Consider the following 22082-nt stretch of genomic DNA (forward strand, 5'->3'; position numbering starts at 1 on the left):
TCCCCAAAGGCAAGAAAGGCAACTCAGAGCTCTGCTGTTGTCCAAGCACCACCACCAAAATAAAATCACTGCTCAAAAGTACAGCAGATGGAAGGGAACCTTTTTTTTTCTTGCGTGAAGATGACAGAAGAGAGGTGAACAGTTTTGCAAGTGCGCTGCAGGTACTTAAAACAGAGCTGTAATGCACAACTAAAAAGCACGAAGAGGAATTGTTTGTGCTGACCTGGAAGACACAGGAAAGAAAAAGAGTTTCAAAACCATCTGGAGCAGCACACTTTTATATTTATATATATATATATTAAAAGCATTTAAAAAAATATATTAAAAAATAATAGAAGAAACCTCCTGACAGCATTTGGCAGCTCCTTAAACACGGCTGACATGTGCAACGCTGGAAGCACTGCCTGCTTCTCAGAAGAGCAGCCTTTCAAACCAGGAGGATAAACGCTGCACTTACAGAAGCGTATTTCCCCAAGCTGACAGAACTTGTTCAGTGCCACAGCAACAAAGCCTCATTCTTCAACTGCTCACGTGTCCTCATCGGACAGCCTCTGCTCCGACCCCGGCTGCATCAAGCAAGACAGCAGCCTGAGCTCAGGCAGCAGCGATCTGCCGTCGGTGGGGAGCTGCAGGCACCTCTTTTATCTCTGATCCTAAGCTTGGAAGAACACAGAAACAGCTCCTCTCCTGCAGCGCCATGAAAACAGGATCAGCATTGACCGGCTCTGGTGCGGAACATAAAAATAAGTTATCGAGAGGACATGATTTGGCCACATTCCATGTAAGGCTGTGCTGCCTTACAGAACACCAGGCATCCACAAGGAGCTTGCATTTAAGGTGGTTCCTCCCCTCTCCCCAGCCATTATTAAAAAGATGACAGCGTTAGCCTAGAACAGTAAGTCACTGAGAGGATAAAAACATAGCTAAGATTCCTTTACCTTCACGAAAAGGAAAATGCAACAAGCACAAAAGTTGCTGATTCTCCCGTTCTTTAAGGAAGCAACACTGGAAACCCACCATTGTAAATTTATTACTTAAAAGAAAAAAAAACACTTCAGTATTACACGGTAATTTTATTTCCTTCCTGTGCACAGAGCAGCACTTGCAACACACTTGTACCCACAACAGTGAGGAGACATCGCCGAGGGCAATTCCTAATTACCATTAGGAAGCTCTGGCTGCATCCCATCCCACAGCCTGCTGGGATTTCGGGAGTGGGGGGTTTTCTGAGTTTGAGTCTCAGATATCACCACCTTTCAGTAAAGCTCAGTCCCATGGCAAGGAAGAAGCATACAAACCATGGGTGTATTTGACTGTGAAAGAAACTTTGCCTGCAGTGATTTTAGGAAATAGTTTTCCCGAAACAGGTAAAACAAATGCTGTATTCAATCCCACTAGAAAGCCCCTTGTAAGTAATTCCAGGTAAATACCCATTAAGCAATGTAAAAGCAGAGTTAAGCACTGAGCAGGAATTCCTGCATTACATGCTGAGCACCATTTATCACCCTAAGCCAACAGGCAACTAGTGAGAACCTCTTACTCAAAGACACGTTTCCCATTAGCTAATTAAATTAACCTCTAAATTTAGTAGCTCATACTTGCTCTTAAACTGACCTGTTTCACCTCGGCACTTGCTGGGGTGGGGGAAACACATCACATTATTATATACAGTCAGTCCTTGTGTGAGCAGACACCGAGCCCCAGCAGCAGAAAGCCCATCTAGAAACACGCGTTTGCTCCAGAATTCAACCGCTCACTGCTTGCCAGGAACCACATCAGAGTAATCTTTTAATACTCCAACCAAGTGGTCATTGTGAGTCTTAAACCGGCGTTTCTTCTGAGAAGCAGGTTTCTTCCTCCTCTGAATGGGAGCCTGCAAGAAGAAACAAACAGGACTCAGAAGATCTGTGACATCTGACCTGATGTGTGACACCTGCTGGTCACCACTGCTGCAAAAGACGAGCTCTGCCAGAACCAGGGGTGGGCAGGGAAGGGAAGTGCTGGTTCCTGAAGAAGCAATAGCATCCAAATCCAATCCAGGCAGGGAGATGACCGTGGGGACAGAGCACAGCCACAGTATCCCAGGCACAGTAGTAAAGCTGGCATTCTTAAGTGCAGCTACAGAAGCAGGTACATGTCCCACAGTTCTGTCCACAATCCCATCAGGACTTCAAGTATGTTTAGCAGGAAAGTTAAACCCTCCCCACCTTCCTCCCAAAATACAACTACTCGTGATGTATTGTACAGCTTCAAGCAGAGTCTTCCACTGTGGAGCTCACAGGGATTCCTGGAATTTGCCCTCCTTTGATGCTGTTTGCATTAATTACACTGACTCTAACAAGTCATAAACATCACTGACTGCTGGCTGCAGCACTTGGATTTTCCAGTTTTTAACACTGGTCACACTCTCCCCCCAGGCTCCACAAAGCCATGCATAGGCTCACCAACACATTTTGGAATTAACACTGCAGGATCAGGAAGGGAGGGATTTCCTATGAATATCTGTAATTTGTATCTCTTACTATTCTCTTTGGTCCGGTTTCTTGCATGGAAGAAATACCCTGTCGTTTCAGATACTCTTCTATCTTCTCCTCATCCATAGAATCCACAGGAATGCTCCTCCACAGCTTCTGGAATTCTGAAACGACAAAGTCGGTTTTATATCCCAGTGAGCAAACCCTGGGCAAAGACCCCACAGGAAGGGAAGGAAAGAGACTTGATTTCAAACACTCAAACATTCTGGCGCGTCAGTCTGTCACCGCCAGCAGGCACTCACTCAGCACAGCCTTCACCCCCTCCAAATGCTGATGCACTGCCAAGAACACCCAAAAACTGAAAAGATGAAACTCCAACCAACAAAACAACAAAACAGCCTCAAGCTGAACTACACTCGAGCATCAGGAGCACCCAGAGGCAACCTGTACTTTTCGTGTTTATTTGCTCTTTTTTTTTTTTTTTTTTGCCTGGGATCTCCAGAGCAGCGTAGGCTTCACAGTTCACAGTTTCACAGATCCTGATGAAGGGTGATCACTAACCATAAATGGCAGCTTCATTTACACATCTTCAGCTGCCACTGACTTGGGAGACTCATCATCCCACAGCCTAATTTGCTGAAGGTTCAAGACATTTACTTCAGTGGCTCTGAGCTCCTTTATCGCTGCAATATGATCCATACAGTTCTCTACAGATAACAAAGTACTAAAATTCCTCTGGTGTTAAAAAGAAGAGAGACACCTTAAAAACCACAGCAGCAGGAAAACAGACAGAGACAGTAAGTCTTAATTAGAGCAGCTGCCATCTGCCTGCACACTTTCTGCCTCATGTAAAGTTTCACAGAACCTCTGGAATGCCTTCTCCAGGCAGCGGCTGGTACGATCCTACCTCCCTTCATTCCCCAGGCAGGGAGTTAAGATACATCCTGTCAGCAGGTCTGGCTAACAAACTATAAATAAAACACGAGGCACACATAGCAAGGCAAGACTCAATTTTTCCTTTTATTTCCAGATAAATTTAGTATACAGTTGTCAAAACAACCACAACCTCTGCATGCTTAAGGATCTGTCCTGTGCAGCAGGAGATGAGACACTCCCGTGCCCGTTTACCACAGGTATCCCGGCCCTGGGCACACTGCAACCAAGTGGGAGTGTACAAAACCAATCCAGTTCCTGCCCTTGGAACAATTCCCTACCTAAAGCACCTTGTTTTTCTATGCAAATACATGCTTCGAGTCTCAGGCCTTCCTCTTCTTCCTGTTGCCAACAGTAAGAGACTGCCCCAGCTTTCCAGGAAACAAAAGAAAGGAATTTCACCAGTTAAGAAGACAGTGTTTGTTTTTGATAATGCAGTGGCTTTGAAGAGAACCAAAACCTGTCAAAACACCACCGTTTGGTTACAGGGAGATAGCTCACAGCCTGTTTTTCACAGAGGCTATCCAGCACCCTGGGATCAGTGTGCACATCCCTTAATGCAAGGACACTGTAGTCAAGACATTCTCCATCTGCTCATCCATTTTGAGGGGGTTTCCTGGCTTTCAGCATAGCTGACGGAGCCTGCTATCACAGAACATCCCTCACCTCATCCAGCTGCAGCAGGTGGAGAAGGTTTGTCCTCTTATTTATAATATCCTGCTGCAAACAAACATGTTTCATCGTTAGAGTTCAGGATATATGGACAAATATACCCTGCTGCAAAAGAAAAGGAAAGCTGAGGATAGGTGCTTAAGGTTAAACTGGTCTACATTCTTCTGGGGAACAGAAGTGAAAAATTAAACACTAGAAAATAAATGGTCAGCTCTTCAAGGATCAGCATGTACAGAAGTGCAGATCACAGTTAATATCTAACTACAGTGGTCTGCATTTCTTGTAGAGCCATGGTTGTAACATCACTCCAGCTTCACATCCAACTTTTAAACTCGGCCAAGAAATACAAATGGAACAGGCACCAAGATCCAAAACTGCAGAGCTAGAATGGACTTTACATACAGACAATTTAATCCACTAACTGGCCTCACCAGAGTCACCATATCATATTCTGCAACTCCATTTAAAAACTCCTCCATAAATCAGGCTGCTTTCAGCACTACTGCTTTGATTGCAGTAATTGCAAAAGAATCTCCTTCCCATGCAGGTTCTCCATGTAGGGTTTTAAAACACTTCACTGCCTAGGAAAGAGGGAGTCACAACAACATAGAAACACTCCCTATTGAAGGACTGGTTTGGAACTAAAAGTACAGGATAAAGGTGGAGAAGCACAGGGAGCTGCCACCCTTCAGTGCATATGAGCTGTCTGCACTTGGTGTGCCATCTAACAGGAAAGGGAGATCCACCCATCATCTCATCACAAAACTGACTTGGTGTAACACCAGACACTGGGCTAAATGCAAGGCCTGAAGAAAGAGAGCAGCTGGATGGCTGGCACTGAACCACTTACATATTACCTGTCAGGCTTTTAAGTCTCCAAGGACTACGCCCCTATCAGCCAGGGAAAGTTTAGACCTTGGGAATACACTCTCTGAATTATTGTGACATCCTCTCTGAAATATGAGAACCTGTGGGAAAAGCTGGCAATAACTACAGCTCTCAAGAAACAACCATCTGCATTTGTAGCTGTGGTACTTCTGCACCTCAGGAAATACACCCTTGACCTGACATCGGGAAAGATTTTTCCTGGTTTCCTTGAGAAGAATCAGAAGTGCTGTCACCCTGGCTTTTGCTGTGTGTCTGAAGAGCAGACAACAGGGGCAGAAAGCAGCTCCTAGGGCAGGCTTCAATACACTGTTTTTCACAAGGTCTTTCTTTCACAGAGCACAAGGAGCTCAGTGCTGCTGTGAGGAGTGCCAGGGGATGGCTGGAGCAGGAGCTCCCCACATGCTGGCATGCTCCAGCCAGCCATGGAGAACAGGTTGGGATGTGTGCATTCCTGCGGTGCCTGCAGCCATTAGGATGACAGAGCACATTCAGGTTTCCTGTTCCGTGTCCTGTCCACTGCTGAGTGATCTTGACACCACCACAGCACAGAAAAGGTGAGACTCATCTCTTAGAGCCACTTAATTATATTATCCATCAGCCAGAATGAAAATAAAATGGCTACAGGAGGATAAAAACACAGCAAAGCTTCACCTGACAATCACAGCAGGCCGTACTCAGGCAAGCTGACAATCTCTGCAGGCTTAGGCTGCTTTGACAAGACAGAGCCCAGAAAAAATCCCCAGGGGAGAAATCTCCCAGGAATTTCTGGTCAAAGACATGCAGGTGCTTTGAACCCTCACCGAGATTTGCATTTTTCACAGAGCTTTCAAGTCCTGATTCCAATGCAGATCTTCCTGAGAAGAGGCAGAAAGCTGTGATCCCAATACTGAAGCAAGTGTCATGAACAAACCCTATACACAATATCTTGAAATCTGATCACTAAAACATATTAACTCAGAAACTGGACAGAATCTACACTACTCACAGGCTGCTTCCTTGCTCCTTCAGAGAGCTAAATTCTGGTCTTTCAAGTACTGAGAGGAGGAAATGAGACCAGAAGCTGGTGAAAAGCCAGTTCAGGTGTTTTCTGACATCTCCAGCAACATGAAGTCAAAACTCAAAACAACAAGCTCTGACCAGTGGGAACCAACACAGAGCTAAAGCAGAGGGCAGCATAACAAAGATTTTGCAGACACCTTCTCTCTCTGAAACACCCAAGGGGTAAAGATGCACAGTTACCTTGATTTTACAGCATCACGAGGTGCCTCATAGATGAAAACAATTTGCACTGACATTCCCTGAGTGATTATACTCTAACACACTTCCTTTCTATAAATGCTTACATTTGGGGAATGAAGTCATGGGTAAATGACTGCCTGGTGACTTTGGAGAGGCTTATCCAGCACTTCTGACTGCCTCACCTGCTCTTGCAGAAAGGTTGAGATGGTTGTGGAGATAAACTGATACATCACACAGGTAATAAAATCTGCCAGAGATTAAAAACAGCTTAAAAATCCTCAGTGAGCCAAGCCAAAAGCTGAGCAAAGGACAAAACCAGACAATAACAGTGCAGAAGGGAAGAAACTATAGTCCTACCAGTCCCAGGGAACACAGCACTGGATTTATACCAGAAGGAAAAGGTGCTTGATGCTAAATCTGTGCTGTCCCTGGACCACCACAGCTGTAAATCAGCACTGATCCCAAGCAGTTTTTACAGTTTTAATTAAAGAAGCTTTGGCCACTCTTTAAAACCCTTCAAAGGCTTAGGAAGAATTTTAAAATTTAATTATTAAAATAATTAAGTATACGAATTTTTCAGCAAGAAAATACTTCCTACAGTGCATTCAGCTGGGGAAGATACCATCTCCAGCAGTTAGGCAATCAAACTGGCCTTTCAGCATTCAGCACAGGAGTGAAAGCCTTGTTCACATGCAAAGTGCTTCGCCCCAGCACAAAAGGCAGCGCTTGACTTGGCTGAAGCACCTGAAATCTGGCCCTGCTTTTATAAACACTTTCAGCTCCACACCACTGACAGTAGATTAATTAGCCAGGAAGTCCAGAAGGAACACATGCAATCTGAACCTTCCTCGGCTAATCACATAAAAGCAAGAACAAAAGCCGTTCCTTACTGCTAAAACCCTCTCCAGTACCCTTGAGATCACGCTATATAGGCAGCGCTCCGTTGCTGCGATACATTGGGATTTATTTTCACAGGGGGAGAAAGAAAAGCTTGTTCAGCCATCAAGGGCAGAGAGGCAGGCACTGCCAGAAAGGAGGTCCGCCCACTAATCCAGGCAGAGAGCTCCAAATTGCCCTGGCAGCTCCTCTTTCTCTGAGGCAGCAGTGGGAGAGGACACCCGACTTTTCAAGGCTATCACCCCTCAACCAACACATGTTCCAAACTGGGATGCCATACGGCAGCACCGTGCACTGAGGAGCACAGAGACCTTATTTCTGAGGATAAACATTAAACTAGAAACATATTTTGAACTGTCATCGGCTGCTAGATCAAAGAGTCTGCCAACACTTCAAGGTTTATTTTGCAGTCTTTTAAAAAACTTCATTTTAACGTTGCCAGAGATAATGAGCTGCAGTAGCATTGCTAAGGCAGAGACGTGTCATAACTCGTCCTGTGCACAGACAATTCTGCCAGTGACTCCCTAAGAGACACCCTTCTGCTGCTCTGGAAAGAATCCTAAAGCAAAGCTGCTCGGGAAGGATGGGTTTCCTTCTTCACAGGATAACACGGCTGGGAAAAGGACCTGCTCTAGCTGCAGTGAGTGAACCTCCTCAGGAATGTTTTCAGCACTGTGCCATATGCCGGTGGATCACTATATTCACAAAGGAGAAAATATTCTTGCCCCCTCTCAGAACAAAGCATCAAAAGGAAAACCAAAACCAGCAGGAACAGAGCAACAACAAAACATCACTTCTGGCTGGGATGGGAAGCTGCTGCCACCTGCGGATAAAAGGAAGCAGAGCCACCTTGAACTACAAACACTGCACATAGGATCTTTTCAGGACATACACTGCGGGCTTAAATGCCTTCCTTCAGCAGGAGGCCAGGCGTTTTAAAGGGGCTTTTTAACCTCTTCCTCCCTCTGGCAGCAATAGCTTGCATTGCTTGTCTTGTGTAAGAGGAGCCCGGGATTTATCCTGGCTCCCTGATGCCTCTGTCTACATCTTAACAAAATAGGCTCTGTTATGAAATTTCACAGCTAATCCTGGAGTTATTAGAAGCTAATAGCAGCAGGGTAGAGACCTCCCTCTGATAACTCTTCTAGTATGGTTGGGTTCCTGCTATCTGGAAAAAATTGCACAAGAAAAAACGTTCATTTAGCAACATGACTATGATACAACCAGTGGCTAAAACTTAAAAGCTCTGTCTCAAAAGTTACTGCAAGAGCACTGACTAAATTCCTAAACATTTGGAAATCAGAAATCCCAAGTGAATCCATTCTGCATTTTGCATACAGTTTCACTGCTGCTACCAATAAATGATAGAAATTCTTGTTTATAAAGAAATCCACTTCAACATCTTGAGATTTTTTTTATTTGCTCTAGATGTCACCTCTACTTCATCACCTTTGTGAAACAGAACTATAATTACTGAGATTACAAGTGTGTACTCTCAGTTCATAACAAATAGTTAATGATACACTTCTTCATTTGCTAAATTCTACTGGAAATAAAGATTCCCTTGGAGTTTGGCAAAGAAACAAAAATCTTTATGCATCCTCCTGTGGTCCTGTAAGTAGAGCAGTTCAAAATTGTACCAAAACACTTTTTTTTACCATACATAATGTGATGCTATGGCTTTATGTGTCATGTTACAGGAACAATACATTAAAAAAATAAAGTGTTCAGTGTCATTGAGTCATTCAAAATAAGATCTTCTGACACAGACTGCCTTCCCCTTTTCTGCATTTACAGACACCTGATGTTGGCATTTATGTCATTATTGGAACACACCCTGATTTCTGTAATTGACTTCTGTGCATAAAATGGCACCAGAGGATTTTACCACTATTTGTGACACAACAAACATGTTGAATGTGTGAAGCCCCAAATCCACTCCAGCCTTGGGCAGCACCACTGCCCCATATCTGTGCTCTCCTCCCAGTTGTAACCACCCCCTTCTCAAGAATATTGCTCACATCTCATCCCTCTGTTCCTCATCCTCATCCACATTCCTCCTTCTGCTCCATTTATGCCTTCTTGCTGCATTCACCAATAAAAGGCACAAGGTAAATAAAAGGGGAAAATAACCAACAAAAATCTTGCACCCACAAATCATCCTTTTGGGGTATTTTTGGCTTCCCCTTAAGCAGCAAAATGTTAGCTGCCATTTCTTTCACAGTGAGGTGGTTTTTAGTCTCTTCTGTATCACTACTCTTGAAGACAACTCTTGGATTCCTGGTGCCATGTTCCAATGTAGCCATCATAAAGCAGAGGGTATTGCCACTGAACTCACCTGCTGGTCTCATTAGCCTTGTGTTAATATAAACACTGCCCTTGCATCTGGACACACCTAATATTTCATTATCAACCTAAAAGACTGCTCTACCTGAAGGCTGCTTATACACAGAGGTATTTAAGATGAATTCAGATCAGATGAATTCAGATGTCATGAAGACCTATGTAAAACAACACCTACCTTCGTCCACAGCAAAGTGACAGCTCTTGTCATTGTAGAAAAGAATTTTCTTCTTATCAGGGCGATTAACAAAGATGATCTGGTCCCCTAAAGCCTCAAAAACAAATGCAAAACAACAACTCAAAATCACTTCGTTTCCAAGCTGAAGGTCTCCAACTCCAACAGAGCCAGACCTTGTGCTACAAAAAGCAACAACAAACTGGAGAAGCTGCAAAGTAACTGGCCATGAAACACATGAGTACACTAATAAATCAAAAATGAGATTCAGAGGACTGAGGTCAAGTTGTGAAAGCTGAACTAAATGCCTACAGTTGGAATGTGGGAGATCAGGAGTCTTTTGTGAGAAAGAGTTCTGAGAGCTGTGCTGAGACATCAGGGAAAATCTGAATGTAAAGGATGAAATACAGAAAAGGCCACAATATCAGATCTGCTGAAATGGCTTCTGAGTTATCAAAAGAACAGAAACAACTCATGAGTAAACTCTTAGTGACTCTCTTCCCTCTGAGAAGTGAACAGCTGAACTGCAGACACGTGTTCCTCACCTTTATGGCTTTCTGTGCATTGGGCAGCCCTTCTTCGATGTCTTCCAGAAGGATTCCTCCCAGCCCTCGCTGGTCATGCTTGTCCAAGAGTCTGAGCAGAGCTTTTTTGTCTTTCAAGTTGTACTTGGGTTTGAAGGCATACTTCCCATCCACAACTTCTATTTTCGGATTGTTGACTAAAGCCTGTAACAGGGACAGAAATTTCAAACCTTGAAACAGTGCAGGCACTTACTACTTTTTTTCTGGTGTGCTTTTGAGCACATGAACCACACGTTACAGCTGCCAGGCTGAAGGTTTGAGTTTAAACAGATTCTAAGCCCTTGGATCCTAGGTCACCAGCCTAGGCATAATTCACCATGACACAGAGCACCTCTAACAGGGAAGGGACCAACTTTGGTGCTGCAGGGTTATTTGTTTACCTCTTCTCATCTGGCAAAAGCTCAGTGATAATTTTATATACGCTTCTTGGGAAGAGCTCTTCCATTCCATTCTGATATTCTGGTTCATTATGGAAGAAACCTGGAGCTAGCTTTTGGAAGACTTCAGCAAAGTCAAGCTTCCCTCACAACCAACACTATGACAGCAGAAGTTTCTGTTCCCCAGATTATTAGTGCTGCCAGCACGGAATGTTACAGTCTGACTTAGGAGTTTCTTGAAGGAGGGACTACATATTTAATGGTTTAGTAAATGTGTATAATTCAGGTTTTTCAGAATTCTTTGATGAAAATCTGAACATGTGTTTCCTTTACCTCGCTCATTAACCATTGTTTCTGTTTGAGTCCAATATCTAAATGCTGTGTTTCATCCAGGATCTCTTCCAGGGTTAAGGGATGTGTATCACCGCGCTGATGCCGGGTCTGGAAAAGCAAACAGGATCTCTTACAGCTCATTCATTTCACTTCATTCAGCAACTCCACCACCAAAATGTAACTAAGATTGGAAACAAATTACACTTTATTTTTATCACTAGCCTATTAATCCCAAAAATTGACAGGATCTTGAAATTCCTGCAATAAACCCCATTATCTTGGTTGTAAAGTGAGCTGGGATAATCAGGATTTCAGTTATGGAACAATATGCTGACAATTTCATTTACTGACAGCACTTTGAATTTAACAAGCAGTTTCTTGAAATTTTCTTGCAGTAAAAGTATTTCAGAGGTTGAAACATTTTTCAGCTCCCACAGGACAATAAACAAAGTATTTTAAACCAGTATTATTTTATACCAAAACACCAATACCTTCATATAATTCACTATTTTAGCAAGGACTCCAAACTTGTAGCCAGAGCCTCCTGAAAGGGCTTTCAAGTTAAATGATCCATTGCTGTGATCTACAAAGAAAGAAAACAAACAATTAGAGGGTGCTTTGATAGCTTCCTGTTGGCTCTCAGCTCCATCAGGTTCTCCCTCTACTTCCAGCAGCTTTTTGAATCGACAGTTGTGGACAGAAACAGGAGTGTCAGAAGCAGCCACCCTCAGGTGAGTCCTTGCACACATCTTGATCCAGACCCAGAGGACACAGCTCTGGAACATTTCTGAGCAGAACTCCACAAATAGAAAGATAAGAAAGCAGCAAGTGACTGCAGAGTTACTGCCGCAAGAGAACATGTTTAATTTGGTGGCTTAACATCCCATAATTATTTACACTACATGAATCCACGCTGAAATAATGCACTGTATCTGTACCACCAATATCTTCCTGATGCTGAGATGGGGGCACAAAGCTTCCCTTCTTCCCCAAAGGCACTCAATGGTTACACAGCAGGTAAAGGAAGGCTGTGATTTAAAAAAAAAATATATATTGTTTCAAGTAGTTCTAGTGGAGAATTTATTATACAGAGCCATACAAACGCAATCTAATTCACTGGTGTGTTGCATCCCTGGAACAACAACTCATGACCCCCTCTGTTGTCAACTCTGGCTGTCTTTATCATGAGGTTCGCTATCAATTTGTTTCCAAAGTTCTTGCAAGGATGTTAATGACCACTTCATTAATGTCAGCTCTTAGCACAGCACATTAAACACAAATATCCACAAACCACTATCACAAGCCACAGGCTCATTACCAGCACAACATTGCTCAAACCTAATGGCAACAGTTTTCTGGAATTTCAGCTACTCCAGAAAAAGAACACCATCTCTTTGTCACCACGGGGATTGTTTAATCCTCTGGTGATTTCTAAGCACATCTAGACATAGGACAACAGTTATCTCAGAGATACAGAGCTCCTATTATTTCTGTGGAAAAATCAAGAGAAAAGAGCAGAATTGTGAAGCTGTTACATGACATTGTCTTAAAGGCTTTACACAACACAAGAATTCTAAAATTAACATAGAAGAATCAGTGTAACTCCAGCTACAGAAGAATATTTTATTCTGGTTACTAAATTAAAAGAAGAAAAATCAAAAGCCAGCTCCCCCTGAAGATGTGGCCCTACAGGATTCCCTTTTAAGATTAAAAATTAATGTCTATGTAGGACATTTTATAAATAAAAAGAAAAATCAAAGATGTAATGAGAGTTCTGAAGTGACCAAAATAAATTCAGAGGTACAACAAACAGTTAAGATGATTTATCACGTTTTTGTTCTGTCAGTTGGATCAAGAAGATTATCTGGTTTAATCTGCCTGCTTGCAGCCTGCTACAGTCCATGACAAGAGAATCCAACCACGGGGTGAGGCTGGGAATCTGCAGATATTAACACTTCAAGCGTCATGGTTTGATGGCTGATCCCAGCACAAAGCAGAGCGGGGTCGTGGCCAAGGCGCCTCCTCTGCTAACGAGCTCATCCCCTCCCGAAAAAACAAGAGCAGGGAGGTCTTTGCTTCTCATTCCAGGCAGTAAGAGTCACATTTATGAATGATTTACTCCTGGGGTTGAGGGCTCGATGCAAATGAGCACAAAGGAAGTTGTCAGCAGCATCGTGCTCTGGCCAATGGAAAAAAAGCTCCATCTTAGCTGTGCCATAGGCTGCACTAAAAAAAGGGACCAGAACGGCGCTCTCTCAGCATCCTTTCACACAAGAGGTAGGTGTGTATCATTTTATAACATTCTCTGAGGTTTATCTTGATTACTGAAAGAAAATATGCCTGTAAGCTGAGAACCTGTAAAAGCTTCTTGGAATCAGAATGATTTTTCTCTAGGCTGAGCAGGTTTATCCCGCTGAATGCGGAGGAGCTTGTCTTGCACGATCAGACAAGCACTTTCACCATCTGTGCACTAATGGAAAATTGATGACCACTCCATCTTACAGCAGAGCTAACACAACAAGCCAAGATTCAGTAAACAAAATGGATTTCATCCTTACAGGGGAGGTGGCTGGCTTCCTGCAGCCTCATGTTCCTTGTGATTGAGTCTATATGTTTTCACAGAAATGACAGCGAAAGGGTTTTCCTTAAAACAAAGGCAGCTCCAGCTGAAATGTGAGCAATGTTACCTCCCAGGGGGTATTCTGTAAATTAGGCTGCCTAAAAGAGATCTGTGTGTGTGGAGGAGAAACCCCTTCTAGAAACGTGGCATACACTGGGTAGGGAGAAAATCCCTCTGCCTGCTGCTACCTTTGGAAACACTGGAGCAGCCATCGGTACAAGGCAAACAGCCGGCTCGGAATGCACCTGAGATTTGTAAATGCTTTTACCCCGAGATGCCTGCTTGGAGCTTTCTTAAACAGGGCTGCCTCAGTGCTGCATTAAAAGGATTTTCTGCCAGTCATTTCCCTCTACTCCATGAATATGATTCCAAATAAAGCTGCTCCTCTGCAGTGCCCAAAGATGCTAATGCTTTTAAATTAAAACCTAGTGCATTAAATATTTAACTTACTGCATTTTGGATACATACAACTGCTGACTTGATTGTAAATCAGACTGGCTGATGATATGAATCTGACCTGTGCGGTTACAAAATAAGTAAAACTGCAGGAAACCAGCCCATTTTTGACAGCTTTCAAGGACACTAACCTCATTGGTGCTGTTTTAATTCTGAACAGTCAGCAACAGCTACCTCAGCCTTGTACTGCAATAATTATAGCAAAGAGAGATTTTTATCTGCCTCGCCCCATTCAAATCTGAGGAGATCATCCTCCTCCTCCTCAAGGAGCATTAAATTCCACCTCCTGGCAAAAAGACAAATGTGCAAACTGCTGCCCTATTGGTGGCTGTGGAGTTGGGAGGGAATGGCTGCCCTGATGGAGCTTGTGGAGTGGGAAGGGAATGGCTGTGGAGTGAGGAGGGAATGGCTGCTCTGATGGAGCCTGTGGAGTGGGGAAGGAATGGCTGCCCTGATGGATCCTGTGGAGTGGGGAGGGAATGGCAGCCCTGATGGAGCCTGTGGAGTGGGAAGGGAATGGCAGCCCTGATGTAGCTCGTGGAGTGGGGAGGGAATGGCTGTGGAGTGGGAAGCAAATAGCTGCCCTGATGGAGCCTGTGGAGTGGGAAGGGAATAGCTGCCCTGATGGAGCCCGTGGAATGGGGAGGGAATGGCTGCCCTGATGAAGCCTGTGGAATGGGGAGGGAATGGCTGTGGAAAGGGAAGGGAATGGCTGCTGCACTGTGCCATGCTGCCAGCACAGCTCTAGCCTGCCCAAGATGCTCCTCACCTCTTGGGAACAGAGCTACTGCCCTGGCAGAGAGCTGTGCTGGCAAAGGGTCCTGGCCACACAGAGCAGATCTGACCAATCCCTCCAGTGGCCCCAGATCTTGATCACTTTGAGCAATATAAATGAAGAAAAAACACCAAAACTTACTAAATTTTGCATCACAGAAACAGTCTGGTTTTGTGTCTGGTGTTTACAGAGCGAGCAAACTTATATGTAACAGATTCCAACAAAACCCTCAGTCCTAGAAATTTGTTTACAAAGTTCAAAACAAAACTTCTTTCTTTCCCAAAGGTATCCTCTTGCCACTTAAAATACACAATTAAATCCTGCTTATTTTAATTACTCCTCAGAGGGGACTCCAAATCTTTTTATTCAGCTCCACCTTCTCTCTTTCTCTCATGGATTATTTTCAAATAAGTCTTCAAGCCACCCCTTCAAAAACCCTTATGACTTTTAGCCCCATAACAGTTTGGCTGAGTTTCCTTCCCAGACTATGATCAAGCCATTCTCTTGAAGCCAGGACCTGACTCAAGCCAGAAGTATTTTTAGCTTGGATTTGCTTCTGTAAACTTTTGTTTAAAGAAAAAAAAACACCAACAATTTAATTAATCCCATCCATCTCAGTCATACACTGCATATTCAATTACTAATTTGTGTACTCAGTACAGATTTAACAGAGGAAACGGTAAGTTACTGCAACTGCTCCAGTAAATGTCTGTATGGAACACAAATGCCAAGGACCTTCCCAACAACAAAGCTCTTTTGTTTCAATTTAAATCCATAGAAGACAGAAGGATAAAGAACAAAATGTTTCATATTAGAACAATAAAAATAAGACATAGATCACAAGCTAGTTTGGCAGTGTGATCCTCATTTTCACCATATCCTTTTCTTTAATAATTTTACAGAAATAAGGACAGGTGCTCAGACTGCTTTAGTAGACACCATCACCACCATGTTCCACCTAAAAACTCCTTGCTATTTCCTCAAGGAAATATGGAGACCTGACTTGAGCTCCTCCTCCCACACCCAGTTTTAAATTGCCTGAGGGATTCAAAGGTTATTATGACATCCTAGAAGTTACCATAGCTCCTTGGAAAATTTTTTATTACATTATAGAGCAAAGGCAGATTTGCTGGAGTCAACTTCTTGCTTCATCACCTCCACACCACAGAGCAGCCTCTTCCTCTGCCAGATGCCAACCCAGGGTTAGGCAGAGTTGAAAATAAGAAATAAGAACTCCTCAGAAAGAGTTGGGTTTTCCTCATTATCCACCCCAATCACTACAGCATCACAAACAAGATTTCCAAATGTTCCCAGTGCCATCTGGACAGGCCAGTTTCTCCAGCACAAACTACTCAGCAGTGCAAGAGCAGGGGAATGAACAGGTCAGGAAATCTGCCCTCCTGAAGTCCAGAGTTTTCCAGGTGAACAAGTCTGTGCTGACAGGCAATTCCAAAATAATAAGGCCTTTCACACCACACAAGTGGCAGCCTCAAGAGTGATGATGGACGGGTGGTTGAAACCACTGCACACCTTGAAAATCTAGTTTGTAAGCTTTCTGTTTGTGCATATAGTTGAAATAAAGAAGGAAAGCTCTTTCATTCCTGAATCACTTACACCACATGATGCCTGCATGAACCAGATACTGCCAAAATAAATGTTCTGGTCCTATCACAAACTTACATATTTGGAGTTTGATATTTTGGTGAGCAAATATGAGTATGCAACAATCCATGTTTGTAGAAACTTTGAGCACTTACTCTGAGTTATTTGTGGTAAATATCACAGCATGTCTATGATTGACAGAGTCCTCAACAGCTTTGTTTTTGTGTTTCAGCTCCCAAATCTGTGCCAGTGAGCATACTCAGACAGCTCTTCAAGAATGGCAACCCTCAACAGCACCCACTGGAATGAGACTACTACATCCATTTCACAGTATCTGGGCTTCCAAGTGCAAAAAATTTATCCTTTCCATGACAACTGGAACACTGCCTGCTTTGTTATCCTGATCATATTCATCTTCACTGTAGTTTCTCTGGTGGTCTTGGCTTTCCTGTATGAGCTGCTGGACTGCTGCTGCTGCGTGAAGAACAAAACTGTGAAAGACTTGGAGAACGAGCCCAATCCTGTCAGAGCTATGATGAACAGCTTCAGGAAGCGTGACACAGAGGTGGTGTAGGAAGCACTGAGCACCTGCACTTGGACAACTTGGTTTGACATCTCAAATGAAGCCTCTTGTACCTTACAAACAAGCAAGTCATGCGCTTTTTTCTTTTGGACTTAAATATCCACAGTGGCAATTTTGTATCTGGATGTGAGCTGGAATAATTGGCAAAGGCTTTCCAAGTGCTTAGCAGAAAGACAATCTGCTGCAGTGTTATGGGAGGGAAAAAGATTTCTGGTTTTAGATGAACTTTTGCTGTTTATATTGAGTTACTAGCATAGAATTTTGTCTACCTGACCAAAAAAATGCTGCCTAACATGCATAAAACTGTGTTGCTTAACTGAAGAAAATGTTTATAAAATGTCCAACAGTCTGATCACATTCCAAGCAAAGGCAGCAGTGTTGTCTCACCGAGTCAACCACAGAGGGACAGGACAAGACAGACAAGGGGTAAGAAAGAAGTTGGGGCAGGAGGGTTGAATGGCAAGAGACCCTTCAGGCAGGAGAGGATTGTGTGTGTTCTAGTCTTTGGCAGCACTTTTTATTAAGGGTTTTTTTGCTTTTAGAAGAGAGGGTGGTGGGAGGGAGGCTATGCCAACAAGAAATATATCTCTAGAATAGTCTTTTCTAGTCCTCCTAAAAGGGTAGTTTGACCCTTTCTTCCCCCACTTCTCCAGTTCCAGGGAGCTGTATGCAGTCTGGCCAACAGTTTCTGGGTGTTGAGACCTGCATAACCCATCACCTTCAGAATATCTGACCCTTTCCAAAAATCCTGCTGAAAATGAACAGGGACAATTCTCTGCCCCAAGGCTGCTGCTTCTGTGGCAACCACAACACTACAGGGAGTGGGACACGCCGGATCTACCATCCCTATCCCAAAGTTTCAAAGCCAAACCGGAACTGGCGGAGTTCTTGCCAAGAACACAGGGAGATGGGCCACAGACCTCCCACACTGAAGAGGGGGATGTCACCGAGCCCATGTGCAGCTTTCAGCACTTTGCACAAGAGAATTTCACTTATCTCACTTCACTTCATCTGCCTGCTGACACATCCCAGAGCTCACACTCACCCCTTCCTCATGTCCTGACCACAGAACTCTCACACCTCTGGCTCACCAGTCCTGTGTAGCTGTGCTATGTCCGTGACTTTCAAAACCATTTTTTGTTTTGTAGCTACAAGTGACAATTGTAATAACAGTGTCCAACAGTGTAGCCTGGCTCCTTCACTCCTGGCAAGTCCTTCACACACCTGAACTCCCACAGAAATGGCCCAGAGCAAAGCTACATGTGGGACAAGTTATTTGACTATATTAACCCCATAAAACGCTCCTGTCACGAAGGAAACAAAACCCACCTAAATGGCCACAGCCATGAGTGACCTCACAGTCCATCCATGTCCAAAAAACCTTGGCTAGTACCTATAATGATCCCTTTTTTTAATATATATCAAATCCCTCTCTCAGGTTGAGCATGACTAAGCTCCAGAAGATCTGGACAAAGTGGAAGACTTGCTAATTCACACGTGCTGCTCCTGGTTGGGGAGATGGAGACACAAGACATCTAGGGCACTAAGAACTAGCAGAGCTAGTCCAGTGATTCACCTGGAGAAGCAAACTCCCTCCTGCAGTCACAAATCCTCACAACCATTCACCTCAGACACACTTCTTACAGTGAAGTTTGGCCAGGACCCCTCCCCCGTGCAGAGACTGCTTCAAGCTCAAAATCAAAAGCACAACTGATGGAAGCCAGTGCCCCAAATACAAGAACATTTAGGACTGCAATATATGATGAAGATAATGCCAGTGGTGATGAGGATGACACGTCACCTTCTGCTGTGTGCAACTGCATCAGACTGGGAAATCCTGCTCAAGAGGCACTGAATTAAATCCTGCCTCTCTCCTAAAAGGAATGCTCTGGGCACTTGCAACATTCCTACAAAATGCCCATCATGGCTGCACACACAAGAGGGCAGTGTGTGCCACATGCCAGCCTCTGCTGCTCTGGCAATGCCTTCCCGAGAAGCACATGGAATGACAAATCTTGGGACTCATCCCAGCTTTTTATTTCACACATCTACAAAGGGGAATGAGTGTGGGCACAAGGAACAGAAGGCAAAGGTGTCCCCTTGCACAGTACCAGAGAAGACTCAGGATGATTCTTTCCCACAAAACAGCCCCTGAAGATTCTGGCTCTTGACGACTGTCGGTGGAGACCACTGAGACAAAGGTCTTACAATGAAGACCATAGCCACAATTTACTATTGATTAATAAAACTAATTGAACATATTTGATCAATTTCATTTATTTTCCAGTTTCTATTCTGAACTGTGTAAACTAGCTTTGAATTTTTTCAAATAACTTGTTTAAATAATGATTTGAAATAACGATAGCAATGCCTGTATAGTAATCAGCGTAGAGGAAATGGGAAGCTTAGAGGCAGACTTCACAGACAGGCCAGATTTAGCTGTGCAGTCTCTTGAAGATTAGAATGGTCTCCATACCTCTCCTCCCCCAAAAAGTGTCAAGGGCTGGCTCTCTGAGGCACAGAACCTCAGAATGAGGGAGGCACTGCACACCCTGGGACTATCACACAAACACTTGTGATTCCCCTCATCACCTCTGTGGCCACTGCACAACAAAACTAGGACTGGCCATCCTAGTTCTTGTCTCTTTGGGGTGGTGGGACAGGGATTTCCCAACATCAGGTTTTTACTCCACCTCCTGTCTCTGACACCCACATATCCTGACAGACATCTGCTAATCTGGCAAGTGAAATAAAAAAGCAGGTTTTGAGGTGATGGATTTTAACTCTGCAGCATGAAAGTGTTGTAGGAACCCTGGAACCTCTCTGGTACTGCCTGGAACACAGCCAGTAGCATAAAAGATCAAGTTTATCTCCTCAGAGCCACATTGGGTCCCTGTTTGTGTAAGTGAATTGTCTGACAGCCACAAAAGCACTTAAAAAAACCCTCAGCCCACAAAAACCACAGAAACAAAATGAAACCTTCTTTAGCTGCTCAAATCCTCCAGATCAGGCTCACACTTGTACCCTCTGCCCTCTTCCTGACTCCTCAGCAAACCCTGCTCACCCCAGTGACGCAGCCTAGGATATTCCATGCAGAATTTTGTTTTATTTGGAGAGTGTGGAAAAGGGATGGATGGAAACCTGGCCTCCCTTGATTTATTTTAGAATGTCTGGCTGATACTTTATTTGGTGCCTGAGAAGCTGCAGACACATACCCAAATTCCAAACCCTTCTCCTGGGACAGAAGATGCTTCACTCCTCCCAAACTCTGTTGTTTTTAGCCCTATTGTTTCTTCTGGAGTTTAGGAGAGAGCTATGTGTGGTATTATTCAAAATATGAGCGTGGACTGAGTTTGCACAACAGGGTATTTTGTGGTTTAGTAACTCCTGGCATTTAATCTGACCTTAAAAGTGCATTTTGAGAACTGCCACTGCTTTCGGAGCAAATCCTCTCCCCGGTGCTGCACTTTCCACACACTCCCACTATCTTTGGTGCTGCTTTATTAACTGTTTATTTGATACTGGGAGACTCATTATCAGTGCCACCACCCCAGGGAAATGCCACAACTCCTCAGTAAAACAGGCAGAAACCCCTGTAATGTCTGGTACTCATGAGCAAAGCTTAGCTCCCAGGTGAAACAAGGACAACTGCTAATTGCAACATGCAAGCCAAACAAGATGCACCTGGCAAAATCCACCTCAGATACGAATACCCTCCAACTTACAGTTACCTAAATGTTTTAGGCACTCTCTTTCCAGAAATAATCACAGAATCACTAATGGTTTGGACTGGAAGGGAGCCCAAAGCTTATCCAATTCCAACCCCCTGTCATGGGGACACCTTCCACTAGACCAGGTTGCCCCAGGCCCTGTCCAACACAGCAAACACAGAGAAAATGAATGGCACCATTGCCGCTGCCTGTCCAGCAAGCACTGAAATTCACAGTTTCCAAAAGCACATCCAAAGCATAGTTTCACATCAATAATTTTGGCAGTAGCGATTCCTCCAACAGAACAACGGCAAACAAGCCACAGGATGAGGCTTAACACAGATGCACAGCAGGGAATGGGTTTTTCACACTGTGGCAAGTGACTTCCTTAACAAAAGTGGTAACTGAAGAGAAAAAAATGACAACAGCCACCAGCAAAACTCACAGATAGAGCGTTATTCACATGAGTAAACCAGGGCTTAAAGGCAAAGAGCAGGAAACACCGAGCAGCTGCTGGACAGGAGACTTCCACCCACCTGTGTTTTGTTTGGAGCTGGAGGAGCCCCCTTGTTCTACCTTGGCCTTCTTCTTCTTGGAAGCAGAGGAGTCCGAGGAGAGCGCTGGGCGTTTCTCTACGGCCGGCGTGGAGAGAGCTCGCTTTTTGAACAGCTCCCGCTCCCTCAGCAAGCTGGGGTCCATGATTCTGCCACGGGGAAAAGGCGAGAAAAAGGTGTCGGCGTCACCCAGGTATTTAAGGAGCAGAAGCAACTGTTTATCACGGAATACGCCGAGTTCGACGGGAGCCACAGGGTCCCACCACCGAGTCCAACTCAGCCCCACACAGCACACGCCAAGAACCCCACTCTGGGCCGGGGAGCGTTGTCCAAGCGCCCCGTGAGCTGTGGCAGGGTCGGTGCCGCGACCACATCCCCCGGGAGCAATTTTATTTCTTGTTCGCTCCTCCTTTTCCCCAGTGCGGACTTCAGGAACAGCGTAAAGGCGTCAGCGCACTGCCGGAACCTTAAGGAGCGTGCACGGGAATGCCGAACAGGGATAGAAGAGCCGGGTACCAGCCCGACGAGGCACGGCCAGCGGCAGGACGGAACAAAGTGGCAGCGCGGCGGGCGGCCGGCCGGAAACCAGCGGCCGGAGGATGCCGGCGCCTCGCCGCCCGTGTAGCCGCGCACAGAGCGGGGTGGGCGCTGCCACGTCCCCCCGCTCCGCTCCCGTCCCGGTGCCGCTCCTTGCCCCGTCCCCTCACGGCGGCCCCCGCCCGCTCACCCGCGCGCCGCCGCCTAGCGAGCCATGCCGCTCCCGGCAGCCCCCGCGCGCCCCGCCCCGGAAGCGGCCCGCCCGCCGCCATGGCAACGCGGCCTGCCCGCCCTCAGCCCCCTCAGCCGCGCGAAAAAAAAAAAAAAATC

The 22082-nt window shown here is 44.8% G+C and overlaps 2 protein-coding genes across 6 annotated transcripts; one reads left to right on the forward strand and one right to left on the reverse strand.

Annotated features, from left to right (window-relative positions):
• Window positions 1–1053: 1053 nt before the first annotated feature.
• GTF2E2 (general transcription factor IIE subunit 2) lies at window positions 1054–21977 on the reverse strand. Of its 3 annotated transcripts, none has more exons than XM_021531574.4 (8): window positions 21943–21977; window positions 21198–21364; window positions 11407–11498; window positions 10916–11023; window positions 10167–10349; window positions 9625–9718; window positions 2523–2638; window positions 1054–1873 (listed from the first exon to the last, which is right to left on the reverse strand). In XM_021531574.4, exons 2-8 carry the CDS (start codon window positions 21358–21360, stop codon window positions 1754–1756), a joined length of 876 nt encoding a protein of 291 aa, XP_021387249.1. In that variant the 5' UTR covers window positions 21361–21364; window positions 21943–21977; the 3' UTR covers window positions 1054–1753. The 3 variants fall into 3 exon arrangements, with proteins under 3 accessions (XP_021387249.1, XP_085434506.1, XP_085434505.1); XM_085578380.1 differs by having other exon boundaries at window positions 21732–21977; XM_085578379.1 differs by having other exon boundaries at window positions 21682–21977.
• Window positions 13057–19212, forward strand: SMIM18 (small integral membrane protein 18). 3 transcript variants are annotated; one of them, XR_014954945.1, is made up of 3 exons: window positions 13123–13192; window positions 16601–17377; window positions 17605–19212. XR_014954945.1 is itself a non-coding variant. In XM_085578383.1 (2 exons), the coding sequence occupies exon 2, from the start codon at window positions 16646–16648 to the stop codon at window positions 16940–16942; it is 297 nt and encodes a 98-aa protein (XP_085434509.1). In that variant the 5' UTR covers window positions 13057–13192; window positions 16601–16645; the 3' UTR covers window positions 16943–17176. The 3 variants fall into 3 exon arrangements, 2 of the variants coding, with proteins under 2 accessions (XP_085434509.1, XP_021387253.1); XM_085578383.1 differs by lacking the exon at window positions 17605–19212 and having other exon boundaries at window positions 13057–13192; window positions 16601–17176; XM_021531578.4 differs by lacking the exon at window positions 17605–19212 and having other exon boundaries at window positions 13093–13196; window positions 16601–17176.
• Window positions 21978–22082: the final 105 nt, after the last annotated feature.

This window comes from Lonchura striata, chromosome 4 (genome assembly GCF_050655825.1).
Source record: "Lonchura striata isolate lonStrDom1 chromosome 4, ASM5065582v1, whole genome shotgun sequence".
NCBI lineage: Eukaryota > Metazoa > Chordata > Aves > Passeriformes > Estrildidae > Lonchura > Lonchura striata.

Coding starts and splice junctions, on each gene's coding strand:
- SMIM18 (XM_085578383.1), top strand. CDS start 16,646: ATGGCAACCCTCAACAGCACCCACTGGAATGAGACTACTACATCCATT.
- GTF2E2 (XM_021531574.4), bottom strand. CDS start 21,360: ATGGACCCCAGCTTGCTGAGGGAGCGGGAGCTGTTCAAAAAGCGAGCT. Junction 10,350..10,915: donor AACAATGGTTAATGAGCGAG/GTAAAGGAAACA, acceptor TCCCTGTTACAG/GCTTTAGTCAACAATCCGAA. Junction 9,719..10,166: donor ATGCACAGAAAGCCATAAAG/GTGAGGAACACG, acceptor TTTGTTTTTGAG/GCTTTAGGGGACCAGATCAT.